This window comes from Vanessa cardui, chromosome 28, assembly GCF_905220365.1.
Source record: "Vanessa cardui chromosome 28, ilVanCard2.1, whole genome shotgun sequence".
NCBI lineage: Eukaryota > Metazoa > Arthropoda > Insecta > Lepidoptera > Nymphalidae > Vanessa > Vanessa cardui.
The window spans coordinates 1711692-1734968 of record NC_061150.1 but is presented as its reverse complement, the minus strand read 5'-3'; the positions used below and the strand labels follow the sequence as shown (position 1 = coordinate 1734968).

At 35.5% G+C, this 23277-nt stretch overlaps 1 protein-coding gene across 1 annotated transcript; it reads right to left on the bottom strand.

Moving 5' to 3' along the window:
• Positions 1–4725: 4725 nt before the first annotated feature.
• On the bottom strand, positions 4726–23214 carry LOC124541701 (major facilitator superfamily domain-containing protein 6). The gene is made up of 10 exons (XM_047119634.1): positions 22895–23214; positions 12883–13028; positions 11737–12349; positions 10218–10402; positions 9154–9290; positions 8175–8290; positions 7515–7633; positions 7094–7220; positions 5579–5722; positions 4726–4990 (listed from the first exon to the last, which is right to left on the bottom strand). Exons 1-10 carry the CDS (start codon positions 22956–22958, stop codon positions 4857–4859), a joined length of 1785 nt encoding a protein of 594 aa, XP_046975590.1. The 5' UTR covers positions 22959–23214; the 3' UTR covers positions 4726–4856.
• Positions 23215–23277: the final 63 nt, after the last annotated feature.

Below are 23277 nucleotides of genomic sequence, written 5' to 3'. Positions count from 1 at the left end.
AGTCATTGGTCGAGAGCTTGGTTAATCTGTGATATTCAAAATGGCGGCCGTTTTGCACGTTGTTGACTCTGTACTCTTTTGAAGTAAAATTTAAGTTTGTAGTAACTAGCTTAGTAGAATAATGTTGCATTATAAATGAAGATGGAGCTGAGATGGCCCAGTGGTTAGAACGCGTGCATCTTAACCGATGATTTAAGGTTCAAACCCCTATAGCACCACTATATATATACTCAATATAACGGACGATAGCTGCACGTATTTATAGTAACAGCCTGTAAATTTCCCACTGCTGGACAAAGGCCTCCTTTCCCATTAAGGAGATGGTTCGAAACATATTCCACCACGCTGTTCCATAGCTGCGCGTAGAAGATCGGTTATGATTTCATTTTGATGAACCTTAGATGTGCAGAAGAATAAAGAGGATTCTTGATTACAATTTGACAAAAAATAATTTTAAATAATTTAACACGTTCAATGCAGAGCGAGGTCTAATACGCCTCGTATGACTCCCTTGCGGTTCAGCTAAGAAAAACTGATTTCTCTGTCTTGCGGTGGCCGTAATGTCTATTTGATATATTGTTGGAAAGTGATATATATATTTATATGATGCCTATTGAAAACAGAATGCTATGGTGTACCTACTTCAATATGGGGCCTTGGGCATGTACCGCACTTTTTTTTTTTTTTTATTGGATGGCCAACAAAGTATACACAAATACAGCCATTTAAATTAATACACTTAAGATGCTATGTACTACCTCAGTTACAGGCAACCACTTCATGCTGAAATAGTAACAGAGTGCATGTAATCACATGCACTTTGTACTTTTTATTATGTTAATTTCTAAAACACTACAATGTAATAAGTAAAACTAAAATGTGGATTCGTCATGCAGAGCCACCTGTAAAGTGTCATAACGGACTAAGTAATATAAATGTTGGTTTATATTACTTATTTTAAGTAATGCACTTGTAATTAATTAAGAGCTGTATTTAATAATAGGAATCAAATAAATATTCATTTTTAATATTAAACTATATTTCAAGAATTAATTTGCAGTAATTGCATTAATTTATTATAAAATTTGTAGTTGTGAATATCCGTTTAATTCATTCTAAAAGAACGCTGTAGAAACGAACATTGTTTTTTTTATAATAAATAATACGTATTGGACAACATCACATACATTACTCTCTCTGACCCCAATGTAAGTAGCTGACGCACTTGTGTTGTGGAAAATGAGAAGTAACGATACCACAAACAGCCAGACCCAACATAGAAAACTAATGATAATCTACATCGACTCACACTCATACAGAGTGGCGTACCCATGAAAACCGGTGTACACACAACTCAATCACAGAGGTCGTCATATTGTTATAGAAACGCCACATCGCATTGACACTTCTTTCGAAGAATTTATAAAATTGTTAATATCATGAAATAAAGATTATTTAAATGGTTGCGTTTAACTGTAACCTACCTGTATCAAAAATCAAAATCAAAATAAACTTTATTCAAGTAGGCTTTAACAAGCACTTTTGAATCGTCGTTTAACAATTAAGTGAAGCTACCACCGGTGCGGAAAGTAGATTCTACCGAGAAGAACCGGCAAGAAACCCAGTACTCTTTTTCAACATTTAAAAATATAAAGTCATGTTAGTTAATACAATTATTTAAATTAATATATCCTGCTGGAAGTCAACAGGTATATCCGACATATACTATTAAAGGGTAAATAAAACAGCAAGGAACAATAGAATGTATAATATATTCAATAAAAAATACAAAATTTGATCCATACAATTTACATAGACCACATCTTATCTATGAAAAAAAAACCTTACGTTACAATAGAAAATTACGTCATTCATTAAATTCTTAACAAAAACAATACTGGGCTTATTTATAAATAAAAATCATTTAATTAATTAAACCGTGATTTTGTTAATTAATCTTTATAATTAAGCCCGTACATTACCAACAATATATCTAAACTAAACATTGGTACTTTCAGTCTGTGTTTTTATATATGGCAATAAACATTAATTTGACCAGAGACAATTAAAAAAGAAAAAAACAATAACAATAAACTTGTACTAGCTGGTTTTAAATTTACGAAAAATAAAATTAACGGAAATCATTAATCAAGTATAAAAAAATATATCCTTTATAAAAAGAATGTATTATTTGTTAATATTATATTCTTTTACATAAATTGCACAAAATTAAAAAAAAAAAAAAACAAATCTTTATGCTCTACACATTTCTACCATAGTGTAAATAAACAAATTCAGTACATGTCAAATATTAATTATTTAAGTTTTAATAAAATAACTATCAATATCATAATACTAGTAATTATAATTATTATTTAATTATAACAAAAATACAATATAACTTTCAACATAGCAATCTAAAGGGGAAATAAATTTATATATATGTATGTACAGTCTAAGTAAGAAAACCTTCGTCAGTTTTCAAATTCATTCCTTCATCAAGTCTTAAGCTCTTAGTACCTTTTGAATCTAAACATCGAATCACTGTGACGCAATATGTCATTCTCGATCGGTAAAGCAGATTGTCGCTCACACTGAGCACACGAAGATAGATCTTAAGATGACGAACCTTTTCTTACCCTTATATAATTGGACCAAAAAGTGTCTTATCTGACTAAAAGAAACTTGTGTCTGTAGTTACACTGACTTATAACAGCCGAGTACTGTGTGGCTGTAGTCTTATGAGGGCTACCACCAAATAAGTTGTAAACTATGACACAAGTTACATAATATTCAATTCCCAATATTATAGCCTCATTGGTGATTTAAGATATACATATTCTATTAAAAAAAAAACTATTAATATTCACAATTATATATACATATATATATATATATATATATATATATATATATATATATATATATATATATATATATATATATTAAGTTCATATAATTTAATTTGAGTATAAATTTCAATTGAGTTTGATTATATATATGTTAAAAACAGACATATCGTTTATATTTATATGTATAGAGCACATATATATATATATTATTTATATCACATAGAAAACCCGTTTAATATAATAATATCACATTCGTACTTTAAATATATGAAAACATCACTGTGATTGTTTTTAAGCAACATGGCGCTGTTCCCCTGGGATACATATTGCTGAGCGTTTGGAATTACAATTGATATTGATTTATTTTAAAGTTAAGGAATAAAATAATTAATTGTGATTTTAAATGAGATTTTCATTTAAAAACCAAAGTCATCGCTAAAAATAAAACCTATTTTTTCATAAGTATTTCAAAATTAATAATCTGTGGTATAAATGAAATATTGACGCTTTAAAAAGCTTTGGAATTAAATAGGAAACAGTAGAACGCCGATTATCCGAACGCCGTTTAACCGAATCGCCAATTATCCGAGTCGATCCTAAGGGTAACATAAAAATGAAAACCAAGTAGGTTTTATATTATTTATTATAGTTGTAGCCTGATGAGGTAAGGCAACTTACTCTGATCGAGATGTTTAAGTGAGCGTTATTTTATAACTTATTCCCGATTATCCGAATCGACCTTCCCAATTGATTCTGATAATCGACATTCTACTGTACATAAGAATCAACCAAGCATTATTAGTAGTGCAAAATATAGCCGAGTAATTAGCATATAGCGCAGAATATTATGTTTATTTATATTTAATCTTTCTGCCATTAAAACATGAAAAAGAATATTTGACAGCTCCATTCAATTCCGGCCAAATCTTATAATGACATTTGAACTAAAAAAATATTACGATAATTTTAATATAATTTAAGTAATATAAATTAAAAGTGCAAACAACTATATTAACTAAATAACGAAAGGTAAATCATTAAACGGGTGTTTCTTTGAAATTATACAGTGTTGCCACTGTCATAAAAATACCGCAATTAAGAAACAATTAACGAAAATTAATTAAATTTTATTCATACATTTTTCTTCATCAAGTAATCAAGTCAGGTATTTCGTGATAATTAAAAGTTTGATTATTAAAATATTTAGAGTCTTGTTATAAAAATATCAACAGCCTCCCCCCATAACGACTCACTAATGGAAAATGGCAAACTAACATATTCCACCACACTGTCCAATGATAGTAAGCCATTTGACAATGCGAAAAATCAAGTGTCAATCACTGTAATCAGTATATATTATGAGTTATAAAAATGAATATTTATTAACGAAAGTTGAAAATAATACCTAATTTATTCAAAAGTCCATAAATAAAAATACATTTTTTTTAAAGCGCTCCTGATTGGTCGGGCTTATGATGACGTCACTTGCTTGCCTTCTATATGTACAACAGTTTAAAATACATGCAAGTGACGTCACCGACCCCATATTGTCCAAGTGTATTTTGTGTGCTATTTAAATATGGAATCTTTAATTTGATATTTTACGGCAAATATGTACTAGATCTAAAAAAAACACATTTACTTGGTTCCTTAATCTCTACTGAATAATATAAAATTGATTTTAAAAACCAGTCAAATAGCCTATTGCCTATTGTTCACAAAATAGCCATAATGGTCCTTTGACAACCTTCCTCTTTCTTTAGACGTAATACTAACTAACTTACATATCGTCTCAGCTTTTAAAACATCTTCCTCATATTTTACATACATCATACTTGTATTTCGATGTAAAACATAGCACATAAACAATATATCATCAAACATATATAAATACCACAATAATCACAAAACCCACTTTATCAACGCAGTCGGTTATAACAGAAACTTCACGAACGTTTTTTTATAATAATACAGAGTATATAACGAGCTAGTGACTACATAAGGTTACCTGTTCTCACTCTTTTGGTTACCGTCGGCGAGTGGTACCACCGTGTCACGATAGATGGCGTTGTTGAAGTTCTGCTCCTGTGGCAGCATCTTCTCGACTTCCGGTGTTGGAATTTCGATTGATTTTTGTTCTGTGAATTAAAAAAATAAGAGTTATCTTCCAATATGTTAGTGGAAGTAAAAGAATTATATCAAACTAGCAGTCGCCCGACTCGCGTTTTAGGGTTGTTGGTTATCAAAATGAATAAAAATTTTAACAAAAAGAAAAACCGACTTCAAACAAAACACTATTTTAAATCAAATGAATATGCACTAAAAAGTTATAAAAATAATTGCATATTCAACATTTTTAGAGTCCTAAGTAAAATTAAATGAAAAATATTAGACTATTTAAAAGTTTATTTACGATTATATAACGTAGTTATAGTTATTGTTATATTTGGAGCCGGTGCCAATATAATACTGGACCAGTGGTTAGAACGCGTGCATCTTAACCGATGATTGCGCGTTCACAGGCAAGCACCACTATATATTTGTGCTTAATTTGCATTTATAATACATCTCGTGCTGGTAAAGGAATACATCGTGAGGAAACCTGCACGTAACAAATTTCATAGAAATTCTGCCACATGTGTATTCCACCAACGCGCATTGGAACAGCGTGGTCCAAACCCTCTCCTCAAGGGCAGAGGCTGTTACTTTACTCTACTACTGTATACCTTTGTCGTTTCTCGTGACGAAGGCAAACAACAGTGCGTGTGCGGCCGCCGCCACCAAAGCGACCCCGGACAACACGCGGAACGACCCCCGACCCCCTGAGTAGTTGTACAGCTGCCCCCCCACTAGGGAGCCGAGCGCGAAACCTGGCCAAATAATAATAATAATAAATATGAGACAACATCACATATAGTACGACACAAATTAGATGTAGCATCGGAAAATGCAATGGAATGATAATAAAACCGATTACTGCCGATTTACACGACCAATAGAAATAGCTCCCTATCGCGCCATTCGTCGCTATAGATTCACGCGTCAGAGGAAGCAAGTGCATGTAAATCGACGCGTCAAATTCACGAATATATTAGGTCGTATGATACTACAAGTTATTACGTCTGTGTAAAGATCATATTCGCATGAGAAATAAATATTGATAATTTGGGATAGCGTACTCAATTCGGATGTGATCGGTTTTACGAATTTTGCCGATGATACATCTAAGTTGTGTCGTACTATACATTAATCTGATCCCAATGTAAGTAGCTGAAGCACTTGTGTTGTGGAAAATCAGAAGTAACGATACCACTAACACCCAGACCCGAGACAACATAGGAAACTAATGGTAATCTACATCGACTCGGCCGGGAAAGGAACCCGGGACCTCGGAGTGGCGTACCCATGAAAACCGGTGTACACACCACTCGACCACGGAGGTCGTCGTCGTCAATAAAACACAAGGATACATTACATGTTTCCTGTGGACAGCGTGACGTAATATGGCAACAATCCACAGAAATTTTTAACTTTGCCGTTTCATAAATTCAAATCATTTGTAAAAAGACATTGGTAAATAAGGCATATTATTATAAGATTATACAGACGATAGAAAAGCGTTGAATTAATGCCTGTTGACTTCCAGGCGGGATATATTACATGCATATATAATTGTATTTAACTAACATGACTGTATTTTTAAATGTTGAAAAAGAGTAACTACTGAGTTTCTTCTCGGTAGAATCTACTTTCTGAACCGGTGGTAGCTTCACTTAATACAGGTTGTTAAATGACTATACAAAAGTGCATGTAAAAGCCTACTCGAATAAAGTATATTTTACATAAGATTTTATATTAACATGATTATTTTTATTATTAAAGTCATTAATTTCGTTTAGATAATATCAAAATCAAAATAAACTTTATTCGAGTGGGCTTTTACAGGCACTTTTGAATCGTCATTTAACAATTAAGTGAAGCTACCACCGGTTCCGAAAGTAGATTCTACCGAGGAGAACCGGCAAAGAAATATCGAGCTCCACCGAACAAAAATAAAAATCATGGTAAATATCACATTAATAACTTTAATAATAAAGTATATATTTGATTGAGTCGTCCGCCATATTGGAGTGTGTGTGTGTGGGGGGGGGGGCTCATTTAATCATAAAGTATATTTTGATTGAGTCGTCCGCCATATTGGATCACAAGTGTGTGTGTGTGTGTGGGGGGGGGGGTCTCACCGAGCCCGTCGTCCATGCCGGCGACGATGCCCTGCACGGTGGCGGAGTACCCGTCGGGCGCCACTCGCGCCGCGTAACCCACGATGGCGGAGTAGCACAGAGCGTACGTGGGGCCCTGCATCACGCCCTGGGGGCACACACGACAGCATTATAATCACAAGGGGGGAGATATGACCTTCTTGACTTCAAGCTGTTTTGCGTTTACAGTATCGATGATCGGTTGGCGGACGAGCATATGGGCCACCTGATGGTAAGTGGTCATCACCCATAGACAATGACGCTGTAAGAAATATTAACTATTCCTTACATCGTCAATGCGCCACCGACCTTGGGAACTAAGATGTTATGTCTCTTGTGCCTGTGGTTACACTGGCTCACTCACCCAAACTATATCTATTATAAATATTTAATAAGATATTACCTCAATAAAGACGAGATGCCAGGGATGCTGGATGAACGAGATGAGAGCTAATCTCACGCTGTAGCAGAAGAGACAGAACGTGATCGTCGTCCCATAGCCCCAACGCTTGATAATTGTACCTGAAACCAAGTGTAAACAACATTATTTTGACACTGTTTTTATTTATCTTTACTGGGTCACTGTGGATATGTCACTACTGGTGTACTTTATTTTTCTCGCTGGAAAAACGCATTACGCTCTTCCCCTAAGTGATGGAAATTGGGGGGGTGTGTGGGACTCCCCGGAGTCCTGGAGTGGACCCAAGCACACCAGGTTAACCCACTAAAAACCAGCGGTACCCTCAGTAACAACATATCTCTATATGGGCTAAGGCATGTACCCTAGGAATGCCCCCTAGGTGTTTGAGTGTCTCTCAGGGTGTTAGGGTAGCATGCGTAAGCGATCTCGTGGCGTCCGCCGAAAGACGGAGTGGGTACCGCTGGTTTTTTAGTGGGTAAACCCGGTGGAGAGTGTGGGTGGAGTCACCCCCCCCACTTTCCATCACGTGGGAGAAGCGCGTAACGCGTTTTTCCAAGGCATGTTACCCCTTATAAGATGTGGAGCGTGACATTGAGAAAGCGTAAGGTTCTTGATCTTGTAATGAATACGAAAGAGTTTCACCGGAGAAGAAGAAGAACAAGAGCTCGCCTATGAAGCTCTGCGCTGCGACCACGACGCCTTCAATCAGCTTGATCTTCGCCACCGAGTTAGTCTCCTCGGCTAGCTCCTCGAGGAACCTTGGGGAAACAATTACATTTGTCAAAGTCACCATAAGCCGATTGAGATGCTACACCCCCCCCCCTTAACTTCGTATTGTGCGTTCCGGATTGGAGGGTGAGTTTGCCTGTCGGTTAATAGAGGTTCGGTATTTAGACAGGTTAAAGAAAACTTCTTTGGTTTTGCTAAATACTTTCATCTAAAGATACAGGTGTTACTAAGACAAGAAATCGTATCGGAATGATATTCAAATTTCAAATGTAAAGGAAGTAACTTATGTACATAGATAAAAAAAGGATTACAAATTTATGTAGAATATCGTGGTTAACATAGACAAAATGTCATATAAAATAAATGTAGTGCAGGTCCACACGTAGGCGCCAACAGAGGCAAAAGTATATTGAACTGTTGCCTATCCAAAATCAAAGACAAAAATCTTTATTCAAAATAGAAGTGAAACATAGACGAATTGAAATAGTGATATTAATTAATAATGTTTTTGCAGACCGTACTTCATGAAAATATTTTTTTTATCGACACTGCTATCGCTACTCTTAAGGTGAGAGTACATAGGTCACTTGATCTTAAATGATCAATTAAAACACTTAATGAGATATCAACGATATCTTAAATCTTCAGTGAGCCAAAATGCAATCAAGCACCACTGAATATTCATGTGTTTAATTTGTGTTTATAATTCACCTCGTGCTCGGCGGTGAAGGAAACCATCGTGAGGTAACCTGCCTGTGAAATTATTCAACATGTGAATTTCACCAACTCGCATTACCAAAACTTTTCCTCAAAGGGAGAGGAGGCCTTAAAACAGTAGTGGCATATTTACAGGCTGTTGTTGAGCCATAATGTTGGTAGGTCCACCACTCACCAGAACATGTAATAAATGATGAAGCTGTCGAATGTCCCGGCCACCACCGCGAACGTTATGAACACCAGCACTCGCGGTATCCTCAGCACCTTCCTCAGAGCCTTGCCCGAGTCATCCGGGCTGGACAGTGATGGTAGCTTGAAGGTGTAGCAAATTAGCATTAGCTAACATTCATTAATATATGGGCTCACACATACAATAACATAATTTCATTATATGTTCATAAGCAGTTATAAATAGAAGCATTATTATGGACTATGTCAGTATCAATAAAGCGTTCAAACAAATAAGTCATTCGCTTTACATAAACGAAACACAAATAAAAAAAAACCAGCTGGTCACCATAAAACTTGTGGTATCAAACCCATTCAATTATGATTTAAAAACCGAAAATCGCGTGCGAAGGGTTCCGTAACATTCCATTACATTTCGATGTAGAAAGTTCATTAGTTTTCTATGTTGTCTTGGGTCTGGGTGTTTGCGGTATCGTTACTTCTGATTTTCCACAACACAAGTGCGTTAGCTACTTACATTGGGATCGGAGCAATGTGTGTGATGTTGCCCAATATATACATATTTATTTATTTATTTTCAAAATATGCGAATAATGCGAATAATGCAACTTCAAAAATTTATTATAAAAAAAAGTATTAATTAAAATCTATTTTATTCTTTTGATTTACAAAAACCACTAAACACTGGTTATTTGTCAGTTGGATATAAAGTAATCGGTCCAAATTTAGAAACTTTTTTTTACTCAACACATATATATGTATATACGGTACATATACCAAAATAACATTCTTTACAATTTTTGTCGATCTATCTGTCTGTTCCGGCTAATCTCTGGAACGGCTGGACCGATTTTGATGGGACTTTCACTGTCAGATAACTGATATAATATTGAGTAACCTAGGCTACAATAACATAATTTTTTTTACATCAAACGCGTACAAGATCTCACAGCTAGTTTTAAAAATATAACCGTTTTCTTAGAGTTTTCGTTTATAAAAAAAACTAGAAATTTATTTCGAAGCAACCGAAATAAAACGACACAAACTTACATTGAGTCTTCTACAGGCACCCAAATCTATGACAGTAGCTACTATAGCGATGATGAAGGCCGGGGTGAAGTCCTTGTGTTTATCAGACAACGCGTCAACCAACCAGCCCCCTAGGAGCGCCGTGATACCATAGCCCGCCGTGCCCCACGCCCTTTGTGCCCCGTATTTCGAACCGCGATCGGAGCCTTACGACAACAATAATAATCATAATAATTAATTATAAATAATAAATTATTAATAGTCCACTCATCATTACACAGTAAAACAAAGTCGCTTATCGCTGAGAGCAGAGATGGCCCAGTGGTTAGAACGCGTGCATCTTAACCGATGATTGCGGGTTCAAACCCAGGCAAACACCGCTGATTCATGTGCTTAATTTGTCTTTATAATTCATCTCGTGCTCACCGGTGAAGGAAAACATCGTGAGGAAACCTGCATGTGACAAATTTCACAGAAATTCTGCCACATGTGTAATCAACCAACCCGCTTGGTGGATTATTTACCAAAAGCTTCTCCTTAAAGGGAGAGGAGGCCTTGAGCCCAGCAGTGGGAATTTACAGACTGTTGTTGTTACCACTGTTTGTCCCTATGTATGCTTAGATCTTTAGAAATACGCAACGGATTTTGATGCGGTTTTTTCAATAAGTAAAGTAAAGTAACAGCCTGTACATTTCCCACTGCTGAGATTAGGCCTCCTCTTCCATTAAGGAAAGGGCTTGGAACATATTCCACCACGCTGTTCCAATGCGGGTTGGTGAAATACACATGTGGCAGAATTTCGATGAAATTAGACACATGCATGTTTCCTCGCGATGTTTTCCTTCACCACCGAGCATGAGATGAATTATAAACACAAAATTAAGAATATATATATAGTGGTGCTTTCCTGGGTTTGAACCCGCAATCATCGGTTAAGATGCACGTGTTCTAACCACTGGGCCATCTCAGCTCAATTGTTTCAATAGATAGAGTGATTCGAGAGGAAAGTTTTTGTATAATTTTAGATGTTTGTAATGTGATGTCATAAATAAACAAATTCTATAGAATATCAAGTATTAGTTTTCGACCCGTGCGAAGCTGATTGGGTCACTAGTGCAGAATAAAATTATTACTATTATATAGCTCAATGTGATTTTTGTATAGTTATAAAAACATTAACAATTTAAATCAATACATATAATAAAATTGGAATGTCTGTTTGTGATATTAAAATAACTAATTTTGATATTAAATGCATACGAATGTATACACGCTACAATGACATTTTTTACAATGTTTGTCTGTCTATCTGTGCGGCTAACTTCTGGAACGTCCGGACCGACTTTGACCGATTTTGGTTTCAGTTAGAAGGATAAGTGAGCCAGTGTACAAGGCACAAGAGCCAACACACATCAGTTTAAAGTTGATGGCGCAGTGGTGATAAATAAACATTTCTAACGACACCAATGTCATGGCAATAAGGATCTTTACCATCAGGCGATATTGGCAGACTACCTGCCTAAGCTGTAAGAAAACTTACCCAAAACATCGAAGCACACAGCGTCCCCTATGCAGTTGGCAACATTGAATGCAACCGTCCCAATACACATCAGCACTACGAACGCCCAAAACGTAACCGTCATATAAAAACTTCCCTGCGATTCGACTGCTTTCGGAATCTTTATACTCCCATCCTTCTCTGACACGTCGAGAGAATTCGCTTTCGAACTACCGACCTCTCTTTCACTCCTGTTCTTATTAAAATCCAACGATTCCTCGTAACAGAGGAGGTTACAATCGTTCTTCGGTATACATATCAGCTCTCCCTGTCTAACTTCATCCAAACTCATATGTAAGAGCGAGCAAGATATATTTCTCGTGTCCGTGTACATCGTGTTTATGTACGTCGAATTTGACAGATAAACTTGGAAATTATTATCTGTGGTGCAGTTCCAATGACATATGTATTTGTCCAAGATGGCGTCAGTGTTGTTTCTGTACGTTTTGATGTAGACCGTATCGTTTAGCTTGTAGACAGATTCTAGAAGCGGTTCCGGCTTCTCTGTATCCTCAGGCATGGGTAGGAACCAGAGACCACAGTAGGATCCCGTCATGATTATGATTAAGAAGATGAACACCACTTTTCTTTTACTCTGAAACAAGAAAAGCAGCTGTCATTTTCATATTCACTTGGTGGTAGGGCTTCGTGCAAGGCCATCTGATAAGTTACCACCGGCTCATTTCACTATCCCATATTCTACCGTCAATAAGCAATCCGTAGTAGTGCTATATTCCGGTTTGAAGAGGGGTGAGCCAGTGTAACTACAGGCAAAAGGGACAAAATAGCTTCCACGTTTAGCGAAGTATATACAACGTACGAAATCGTTAATATTTCTTACAATTGATGGTGGTGACTATCAAATGAACCAAAAAAGGAAACCACTTAACCATAAGAGATAAAATATTTTGAACTTTTTTATCTTTTAAATAGCTCATCCAGAACGACATCGTCACAATTGCAAAAATCTCTAAAATGACTTTTTCATTCCAAACGATCTCATTTCGTACGTACTTTCTAGTGTAATATTGTCAGAATTACTGTTTCAATAGTTTTTGACTGACATGTATAAAACAATAATTTGTTATTTGTTCTGGATGAGCGATATGTTGTATAAATTTCACTTACCGGCCAAAAGTCAACGACATAGCCGAACAGGGGCTTGGCGACCGCCCACAGCAGGGGCAGTACAGCCGTTACGAGCCCCATGACCGCCGGGGACACCCCCAGTTGCCGACCGAAGACATTCATTTGGGGCAACAAAGGACCGAGGGCTGGAAATCAAAACATTATCTATACATATAATGAAATTGGAATGTTATATTAAAATAGCCCTTTTTTACTCAATGCATATACCAAAATAATATTTTTTACAATTTTTGTCTGTTTGTCTGTCTGTTTGTTCCGGCTAATCACTGGAACGGTGGGACCTCCACAATAATATCTTATTGTTATATTCAAACGCGTACAAGGTCGCGGGCACAGCTAGCCATAAATATATATTTAAAACGAACACACCATTACTATGTATTGTAGTAATCGTAGGATATGGGTACGAACCCACCACCACATTACATATTTATTTCATTTTCTATTACATTTATATATGAAAATACATTATTACATTTCAATCTTGGCAAATATTCTATTTACAGATAGTTGGCATGCACTGAGAGCAGAGATGGCCCAGTGGTTAGAGCGCGTGCATCTTAGCCGACGATCGCGGGTTCAAACCCAGGTAAACGCCACTGAATAATCAACACCAATGCTTAATTTGTGTTTATAATTCATCTCATGCTCGGCGGTGAGGTGATGTGCATGAATCTAATTTCATAGAAAAACTGCCACATGTGTATTCTACCAACCCGCATTGGAACAGAGAGACGAAATATGTTCCAAACCTTCTCCTCAAAGGGAGGGAGGCCTTGGCCCAGCAGTGGGAAATTTACAGGCTGTTGTTATTGTATTCAGCGGTAGCAACTTAAGCCTGTTGCTTTAATTTGTAAGCTGATGATAATCCTTTCTCTATTGTATCATCAAAACATACTTTATTCAAGTAGTCCTTTACAAGCGCTTTTGAACCGTTATTTAACAATCATATCAAGTGAAGCTACCACCGGTTCCGGAACTAGATTCTATCGAGAAGAACCGGCAATAAAATCAGTAGTTACTCATTTCCAACATTTAAAAATACAGTCATCTTTGTTAATTACAATTATATATATGCATGTAATATAACCCGCCTGGAAGTCAACAAATATTAATTTCAGGCTTTTTTATCGTCTGCATAATCGTTTAGAAATTATTTATATTTATGGAACGGCAAAGTTAAAAATGTGTGTCGAATTTCATTATAGAAACGGATACTTTGCCCCAAAAAAAGATTTATTGACATTGCGGAGTCGGAAACTTGGCGTTATAAGCTTATCCTTACTTCTAGTGCATATACAATGATTATCACTGATTTTATCAAAGTGATCAATGAATACTTACTATGAATATATGTACATCAATAAAAGTAACACTTAAAAACTTCAAGAAAAGATTTTTTCACCAAGATGATTGTATGCATAGGTACATAGTATATATCATAATATATATTGTATCATACTAACACCGTTAATATGATACAATTAATATGGCCTAGTGTTAGAAATACAAAACAATGATATCATATTTCATCCGTTTATTTCATCACATGCTGCTTGATTTATTTTAAATTTTAATGGCAAACCAACATTAGGAATTTGAAAGTAAGCCAGTGTAACAGGTGTGAGGGGACTAACATCTCTATTCCTTATTTTGGTGGGGATTGGTGGGTTGCGGACGAGCATGTAAGGCCACCTGATGGTAAGTGGTCATCACTATCCATACGCATTAGGGCTGTTTGAAATAATAAACCATTCCTTAGATCAATGCCCCACCAACCTTGGGAACTAAGATGGTATGTCCCTTGTACCTGTAGTTACACTGGCTCACTCACACTTCCCAGGCAGGATTGCACAAAGCCCTACCACCAAGTATGTATGGCGGTAGTGTTTTGTGTGGTGGTGTATGTAAGTTTTAACTAATATACTAAGGTAAGTCATATCTGTCTACGATTTCTTTATCAAACTACTGTGTCGATTTTGATGAAATTAAACACGAATTGGGACTTAAGGATGGGTATAGGCATTATGTATAAGTAAATGCCTCTTTACTTGGTCTTGAAGCGATTTATCACAAACTGAATACCACGTAAGCAATATTTAGGCCGATGTCTGGTCGGTAGGTCTGGAACATATTCCATCACGCTGTTCCAATGCGGATTGGTAGACACTTGTGACAATTTCTATGAAATTAGACACACGCATATTTCCTCACGATGATATCCTTCACCGAAGAGATGAATTATAAACACAAATTAAGCACATGGATATTCAGTGCTTGCCTGGGTTTGAACCCGAAATCATCGGTCAAGATGCACGCGTTGAAACCTTCGTCTTTAACCTACCATAAAAAAAAAATACATGAATTCTATTTTTAAATCCATAGAGATTGGACGTGTACGACATTATGTAACATAGTTTGTCTAGTCATATAAATATGTTATCTAATTGAATGCTTAAAAGATTATTGTTATCGCTACGATAAATACTCTAATCATTATAATTAGATGGCACTATTGTGCACTAAAACCGTAATTACGACTATATCTGCGAGTGTTATTTAGGGGTGATTAAAAAACTACGATATCTCGTTCTTTCTTATGTGAAATCGAATATATTAGAAAGAGATCGATATAATTTCAACGTTCATAGCTGTCTTATATATAAGTCAATTGTTGTCGCAGTTATTATGGGACGATAGGTTAAGAGTCGGATTGAAAGGTCTGAAGGACATCTGTAACCTAGGAGAGCTATGGTATAACCAAGGAGAGTATATAGTCGTTTTGAAGTAGATTTATAATTACTTTTCGCTATGTATATGCAGTATTTTGTGCTTGGGGCACTCGGTGTTACTGCCTCGGATGACAAAAGGAGAATAAGAATAATAAACCTCACGTCAGCGAAATGCGTTTCCTAACTGCCATTTTAAATAACTCCTTCTTTGCCGTTTGTCAGGCAAAAAAGTAGCCTATGTCCTTTTTTTAGAGTCCAAGTTTGCTGTCACGGTAGCATGCGTAAGCGATCCCGTGGCGTCCGCCGAAAGACGGAGTGGGTACCGCTGGTTGTTTAGTGGGTAAACCCGGTGTGCTTGGACGCAATCGGCGTTCAGGGCTCCAGGGAGTCACACCCCCCCCCCCCCCACTTTCCATCACGTGGGGGAAGCGCGTAATGCGTTTTTCCAGCGAGAAAAAAAGGGTCCAATTTTGCTTCATACCAAATTTTATCAAATTCGGTTCTTGTTTGGTCGTGAAAGAGTGACAGACAGCCAGAGTTACTTTCGCATTTATAATACTGTTTTGGCTCTTTTGGCTATCACAGGACTGATTGGACAATCATTGTGAATTAATTATAAATCTTGTTATTTGAATATAGCTAGTATGTGAGGTATTTCTCGCTGGAGGTTTAACGAAACACAATCTGCTTTATCCTTTAGCTTTGTGGAGGGATGTTGGATCACTCTGCATCTTCTACCGAATGTTTAACGGGGAATGTCCCGAGGAATTGTTTGAATTAATCCCGGCTGCTGAAAACCACTTTCGGACAGCTCGTCAAAATTTCAACAGCGCAATTTTTAAGACATTTTCTGCCTCGTACAACCACTTTGTGGAACCAGCTTTCGCTGGTGGACTTTCCAAGCCGATACAACATGGGAACCTTCAAAAAAGAGCGTACACCGCCCTTAAAGGCCGGCAATTTACTTGAAAGCCCTACGGTGTTGCAGATTACCATGGGCGGTTTAGAAGAATAGTTGAGAGCCTGAGAAAGGACATAGGCTACTTTTTTTGAAACAAATAGGTAAGACTTCTTCGTGTGCCAATCATCAACATAAATTTTTTTTTCAGTTAATTTATAACTATTAAATACTAATATTCATATTCTACGCGAGCAAAGTCGCAGGTAACAGCTAGTACGACATATACTAACGACTTTTCCTAGTGGATTATAAGATTGGATGCATGATGAGTCTCTGATCATAGCAACAAAGTTAATCTCGATTTTTTTTTCATTTGTTATCATATTGATAACACAAATGATATACGTTGTTAATTGTTATGATACCTAAGCTGTGCTAAGTCAACTTTATACATGTTACCCAAGGTTTATAACTCACTGTAAAACAATAGGTAAATAGTTTGCACGGGATATTACAGTGTAGTAATAAAAACGAATACAGAAACAAAAGCGAATACCAAAGACAATGACAAAAATGAGGCGAGATTGCCCAGTGGTTAGAACTCGTGCATCTTAACCGATGATCGCACGTTCAAACCCAGGCAAGCACCACTGAATATCCATGTGCTTAATTTGTGTTTATAATTCATCTCGTTCTCGGTGAAGGAAATCATCGTGAGGAAACATGCATGTGTCAAATTTCATAGAAATTTGACACATGCATGTGCAACATATGTATTCCACCACCCCCATTGAACAGCGTGGTCGAATATGTTCCAGACCCTCTCCTTAAAGAAAGAGGAGGCCTTGGTCCAGAAATGGGAAACTTATAAGCTGTTAATGTTGTTGGTTCTTAATTAGTGCACATACTAAAATCGTTAAGACACTTTAGTACTTCAATTGGTTGGTATACTATTCTGGTACATCAAATTTGAAGACCTCCGTGGTCGAGTAGTGTGTTTACACCGGTTTTCATGGGTACGCCACTCCGAGGTCCTGGGTTCGATTCCCAGCCGAGTCAATGTAGATTATCATTTGTTTTCTATGTTGTCTTGGGTCTGGGTGTTATTGGTGCCGTCGTTACTTCTGATTTTCCATAACACAAGTGCTTTAGCTACTTACATTGAGATCAGAGTAATGAATGTGATGTTGTCTCATATTTATTTAGTTATTTATTATTTATTTATACTCCCACTTGTCATTCATCACATAATGCTAACTGTTTTCTAATCAGAGCTTGTCGCGAATATAATAAGCATTTTGGGAACATTGATATATTTCATTTATCTTTTAAAATTTGTAACCTTCTAAATTAAATTAACTATATGCTTTTAATATTGTCAAATATTCTTTTTTTTCTTATTGTGTTAAATTATTTGAGTGCATTTTATGTTTTATCAATCGGTGGAAACTTCGCTGGATAATGTGATATCTAAACTGTATTATGTAATTAGATTATATTTTATATGTGTTTCCCAAATATTAAATAAATAAATAAATAAATCTTAACCGGTGATTGCGGGTTCAGACCAGGGAAGCACCACGGAGTATCCATGTGCTTAATTTGTGTTTATAATTAATCTCGTTCTCGGTAAAAGAAAACATCGAGAGGAAACCATGTGTATTCCACCAACCCGCATTGGAACAGCGTTATGAAATATGGTCCAATTCCTCTCCTCAATGGGAGATGTGGCCTTAGCCCATAAGTTGGAAACTTACAGGCTGTTATTGTTGTTGTTGAATGAAGAAAATCTACCAAAGCTTTTAAAAAAAAATTACCACGGACTTGAAAAGAACTACATACTACCGATATAAAATCTTGGGGATTTTGTAGTCGCTGTACTCAACGGAATTTGCGACAAATTTCTCTGCAATTAGGCCCAGGGATGTGAGGCTTCTGTGCAGTAATATTTTATCGATAAGGCTTTTTAATTGGTGTACATACTAAAACCTTTAAGACATTAAACTTTAGTAGGACTTCAATAAACGCCGAGATAGCCCAGCGGTTAGAACGCGTGCATCTTAACCGATGTTTGCGGGTTCAAACCCAGGCAAGCACCACTGAATATCCATGTGCTTAATTTGTGTTTATAATTCATCTCTTGCTCAGCGGTGAAGGAAAACATCGTGAGGAAACCTGTATGTGTCTAATTTTATCGAAATTTTGGCATATGTGCATTCCACCAACGCATTGGAACAGCGTGGTGGAATATGCCCCAAAACCTTTCCTTAATGGGAGAGGAGGCCTTAGTCCAGAAATGGGTAACTTACAAGCTGTTAATGTTGTTGGTTCTTAATTAGTGCTCATACTAAAATCGTTAAGACACTTTAGTACTTCAATTTGGTATACTATTCTGGTACATCAAGTTTGAAGACCTCCGTGGTCGAGTAGTGTGTTTACACCGGTTTTCATGGGTACGCCATTCCGAGGTCTCGGGTTAGTCCGGCCGAGTCGATGTAGAAAATGTTCATTAGTTTTGATGTTGTCTTGGGTCTGGGTGTTTGTGTTATCGTTACTTCTGATTTTCCATAACACAAGCGCTTCAGCTACTTACATTGGGATCTGGGATCTGGGATCTGATAATTAATATTCAATAATGAATTTTAAATAAGGCAAAGATAGATAATAATAATCTACAAATCAATCTATCTAAAACTAAAATTATACAATTTCAAACATCGAATAGTAATTTTTTAGATATAAATGTATCAGGGAACAATACGAAACTTGAAAACGTTAATTCAACGTTATTTTTAGGGGTCCATGTAGACAAATACTGTAATTGGAAAGAACATGTGAATGCAATATGTGATAAAATTGAGAAATTTGTATACGTTTTAAAACGTCTCAAAAAAGTAGCCACTAAAGAAGCCGCAATGTTAGCATATCACGGATATGTATCTTCCAATCTTCGATATGGAGTTATAATATGGGGAAATTCCGTAGATTCAGATAGAGTTTTTAAAGTTCAAAAAAAATGTTTAAGATCGCTATGTGGTGTAGGATGTTTAGACAGTTGCAAACCGCTCTTTAAATCATTAAGAATTCTTCCTTTTCCTTGTCTGTATATATACGAAGTAAGTGTGTTTGTCCAAAAACATCGACATTTATTTAAGACAAATGGTGATGTATTGGGTCCAAATTCTAGACATAAACATAAGCTCTATGCTCCTGTACAAAAGTTAGTTTTATATAAAAAAAATGTATACTGTATGGCGATACGCATATATAACAATATTCCCGACCACTTAAAGGATTTACCATTTACTATGTTTAAAAAAAAGGTATTTGATTTGCTTTTGAATAAATTGTACTATAACGTTAATGAATATTTATGTGACAAAAATTGATGAAAATATTGAAACTATTTGTATTATTATGTAATCCTTATTTTTTTTAATCTAATTATTTATTCCTGAATTTTATTTTATTATTTTATTTTAATGTGATTGAATTTATGGTAGTCTTGCTTTTGTTAATGTTATATAAATTATTATTTATGGCATGTTTAATATTTTGCACACCGATAAATCGGTAGAATATGAGAATTTATATTAATGAACACCTGTATTGTGTACCATATTCTTGCAAATAAATAAATGAATTATGAATTATGAATTACCCCCCCCCCCCCCCCCCTTTCCGTGCGTAAAATCACCGCCCAAACCTCTACCTGGATATACTAAATATTCTCATGCGAAAATTCCAACCTAGGATATATAGAGTTCAATATCGATCCTTATGCATCGTACATAAGATTCAAAATCGTATAAATTATTAAATAACGTGGTTAAGTGCGAAATTACAGGGGGGATAGACAATTTGGAGCCTTGACCTTATCATTCAATGATAATGAGGTAAGGCTGATTACACATTGGGCGTTATACACGTCAAACTTTTCCTACACATTATTTCATACACTAATATTAGTAATATTAAAGAGCTGAGATGGCCCAGTGGTTAGAGCGCGCGCATCTTAACCGATGATTGCAGATTCAAACCCAGGCAAGCTCCACTATATATATGTGTGCTTAATCTGTGTTTATAATTCATCTCGTGCTCGGCGGTGAAGGAAAACACCGTGAGGAAACCCGTATGTGTCTAATTTCATCGAAATTCTGCCACATGTGCATTCCACCAACCCTCTCCTTAATGGATGAGGAGGCCTTATCCCAGCAGTGGGAAATTTACAGGCTGTTACTTTACTTACTAAGGCCAGTTTGTTACGATTTTAAGAATTAATTACCCAAACGAATATCCTGGAATTATTCTAACACGTTATCAGGGGCACTAGAGACCCTAGGGCAACTAATACCAGTCAATGTCAAATTTTATAAAGTATATTTTGATACTAGTAACTATCTGACGTTTACGCCTCGGCCATTCCTGCACACCTATCCATCTAGCAAAGATAAGAGTTCATGATCACTCGCTGTGTGAATCTGGCCTGGACGAAGGTTCCGCAACCCATATCCTGTTCCTTTGACCTAAACTTCTTCGTCCCATTTACGACGTCCTCCCTCCTAAAGTCCCTCGCCCTATAAATGTTGAATGTTTGTTGACGTTTGTGTTAAGTCCATTTTGTTCAATCTTATGTAATTATATTAAATGTAATAAAATTAAGTTGTGAATAGTCCAATTGAGTGTTATATTTTAGTATACATAGTTTGTAGTACTAACAATTATTTTTAATGTACCTTATTATTAACCCTTAATGTTTGTGTTGTTCTAGGTTGAGGATTCTAGGTTGAGGACAAGGAAATTACTAGTACTATGCTAGTCTTCAAAATTTAATTGAGTTTGTTTCCTCAACCGTACCAATCATTCTCTTTCGTGTCTTCTCCATCCTACGTGACAATGGCGAAATAATCTGTTACCAGTCGGCACAACTAAGAGCCATTAAACCAAGAATTGAATTGAATTGATACTAGTATTCGTCCGTGGTTTCGCTTGCGTTTTAAGGTGTGGTTGTCATGTGCTGGGCAAAAAAGTAGCCAATGTCCTTTCTTAGAGTTTAAGTTTGCTTCATAACAAATTTCATCAAATCAATTCAGCGGTTTGGTCGTGAAAGAGCGACAGATGGACAGAGTTACTTTCACATTTATAATATTGATATAGAACATATATACTTACATTGGAATCAGAGTAATATATGGGATTTTGTCCAATATATATTTATTAAAATTAATATAAATCATTCGATATCTGAACTTAAGCATCATTGTGATCAAATGTGCTTAATTTGTGTTTATAATTCATCTAATGCTGTACAACTTTTTTCACTTTTAGTAACATTGTTAAAGATTTTTTAGAAACAATCTATTCTTTTTTTTACACATTTATGATATATTTATATTCAATATTTAGGTGTAAAAATTGTTTGTTTTCAGTTAATCTCTGAAATTAGTAATCCAATTTGAAATATGTTTTAATTGGTAGAAATCTACATTATTCCTAACTGCAATAGGGTATAAATTATAGTATTTATTTAAATACTTTATGGATCACCACAAAATTTATGGTACAAAAGGCAGACTTAACACCTTAAGGCATTCTCTGCCAGAGATATTAGTATTATTTTATTTTCTTCTTTAAAATATTCAAATTGGAGTGAGGTCTAATCTGCCTCATATGTGTCTCCCTTTCATTGCGTCTAATAAAAACAGCTTTCTCCATCGTGCGGAGACCATAACATCTTTTTGATATATTGTAGAGAAGCGATAAAAATATTTACACAATGAATAAATGACAAATACTTATTAATAAAAGTTTTAGTTTCTCAAATTTTATGGTCTAATATGTTCCAATCCCCATACTATTACTACTATTACATTATAATAATTATCATATGAGGTCTTAAATGCCTTGAACCACAGGAACAGAAAAAAAAATACCAATGCAAAATTAAAAAATTTCAAAAATGGAAAGTCATGCAGAATTTCTAGTACATAATACAGAAAATAAATATAATGTAACTGTTCTCTCTTATCTAACTACATAAAGTCTTTAAGTCTTATAAACAACAATGGGGTGCTTTTTCTTATATTACAAGAGGATCACAGACCATAAAAATGTTTAAACAATGGCTTTCAGTTATAACTAATAAAAACTCAATAAAATAAAATGGTTTTATTATTTAATCAAATCCTTTGTTTAAAATTTAATAGATAATGTTAGTAATATGATTATTTTTATGACTTATAAATGAAATATACTAATATTACAAATAAATACGTTCTATCTTTAAGTTACAAAATTTCACAGATTGCGTGTAATAATTACTAAATCGTAAATTTACTTAATAATTTTAAGTACTTACCAGCGAAGAAAAAGAAGAAATGTATCTTGATAGGTAAGAGTCCTTTGTCTATTTTAAATTTCATCTTGAAGTTTTATTTTCACAACACAATAACACTTCGAAAAAACAAAAAAAATATTTCCGTATATATTTAATTCATTTCATATGGAAAAGGTCAACAACCGCTCATCAAGTTCGTGGCGAAGGCTAAGCTCATTCGACTGCTTTCTATTCTCATGTCGTTTAAATAATACGCCCGCAGATCGAGACGATTAATTTAAATACTGATAGTAGTGTTTATTTATACACTCACAGCGATAATCGTGTTAGTACGCAATTTGGTTTGTTATGAAAAGTGACAGGATACATAACATTGCCAGTGTCGTATTTTTTTTAAATCTACA

Coding starts and splice junctions, on each gene's coding strand:
- LOC124541701 (XM_047119634.1), bottom strand. CDS start 22,958: ATGAAATTTAAAATAGACAAAGGACTCTTACCTATCAAGATACATTTC. Junction 8,291..9,153: donor ATCATTTATTACATGTTCTG/GTGAGTGGTGGA, acceptor TGTTTCCCCAAG/GTTCCTCGAGGAGCTAGCCG. Junction 4,991..5,578: donor CGTCACGAGAAACGACAAAG/GTATACAGTAGT, acceptor TTTAATTCACAG/AACAAAAATCAATCGAAATT.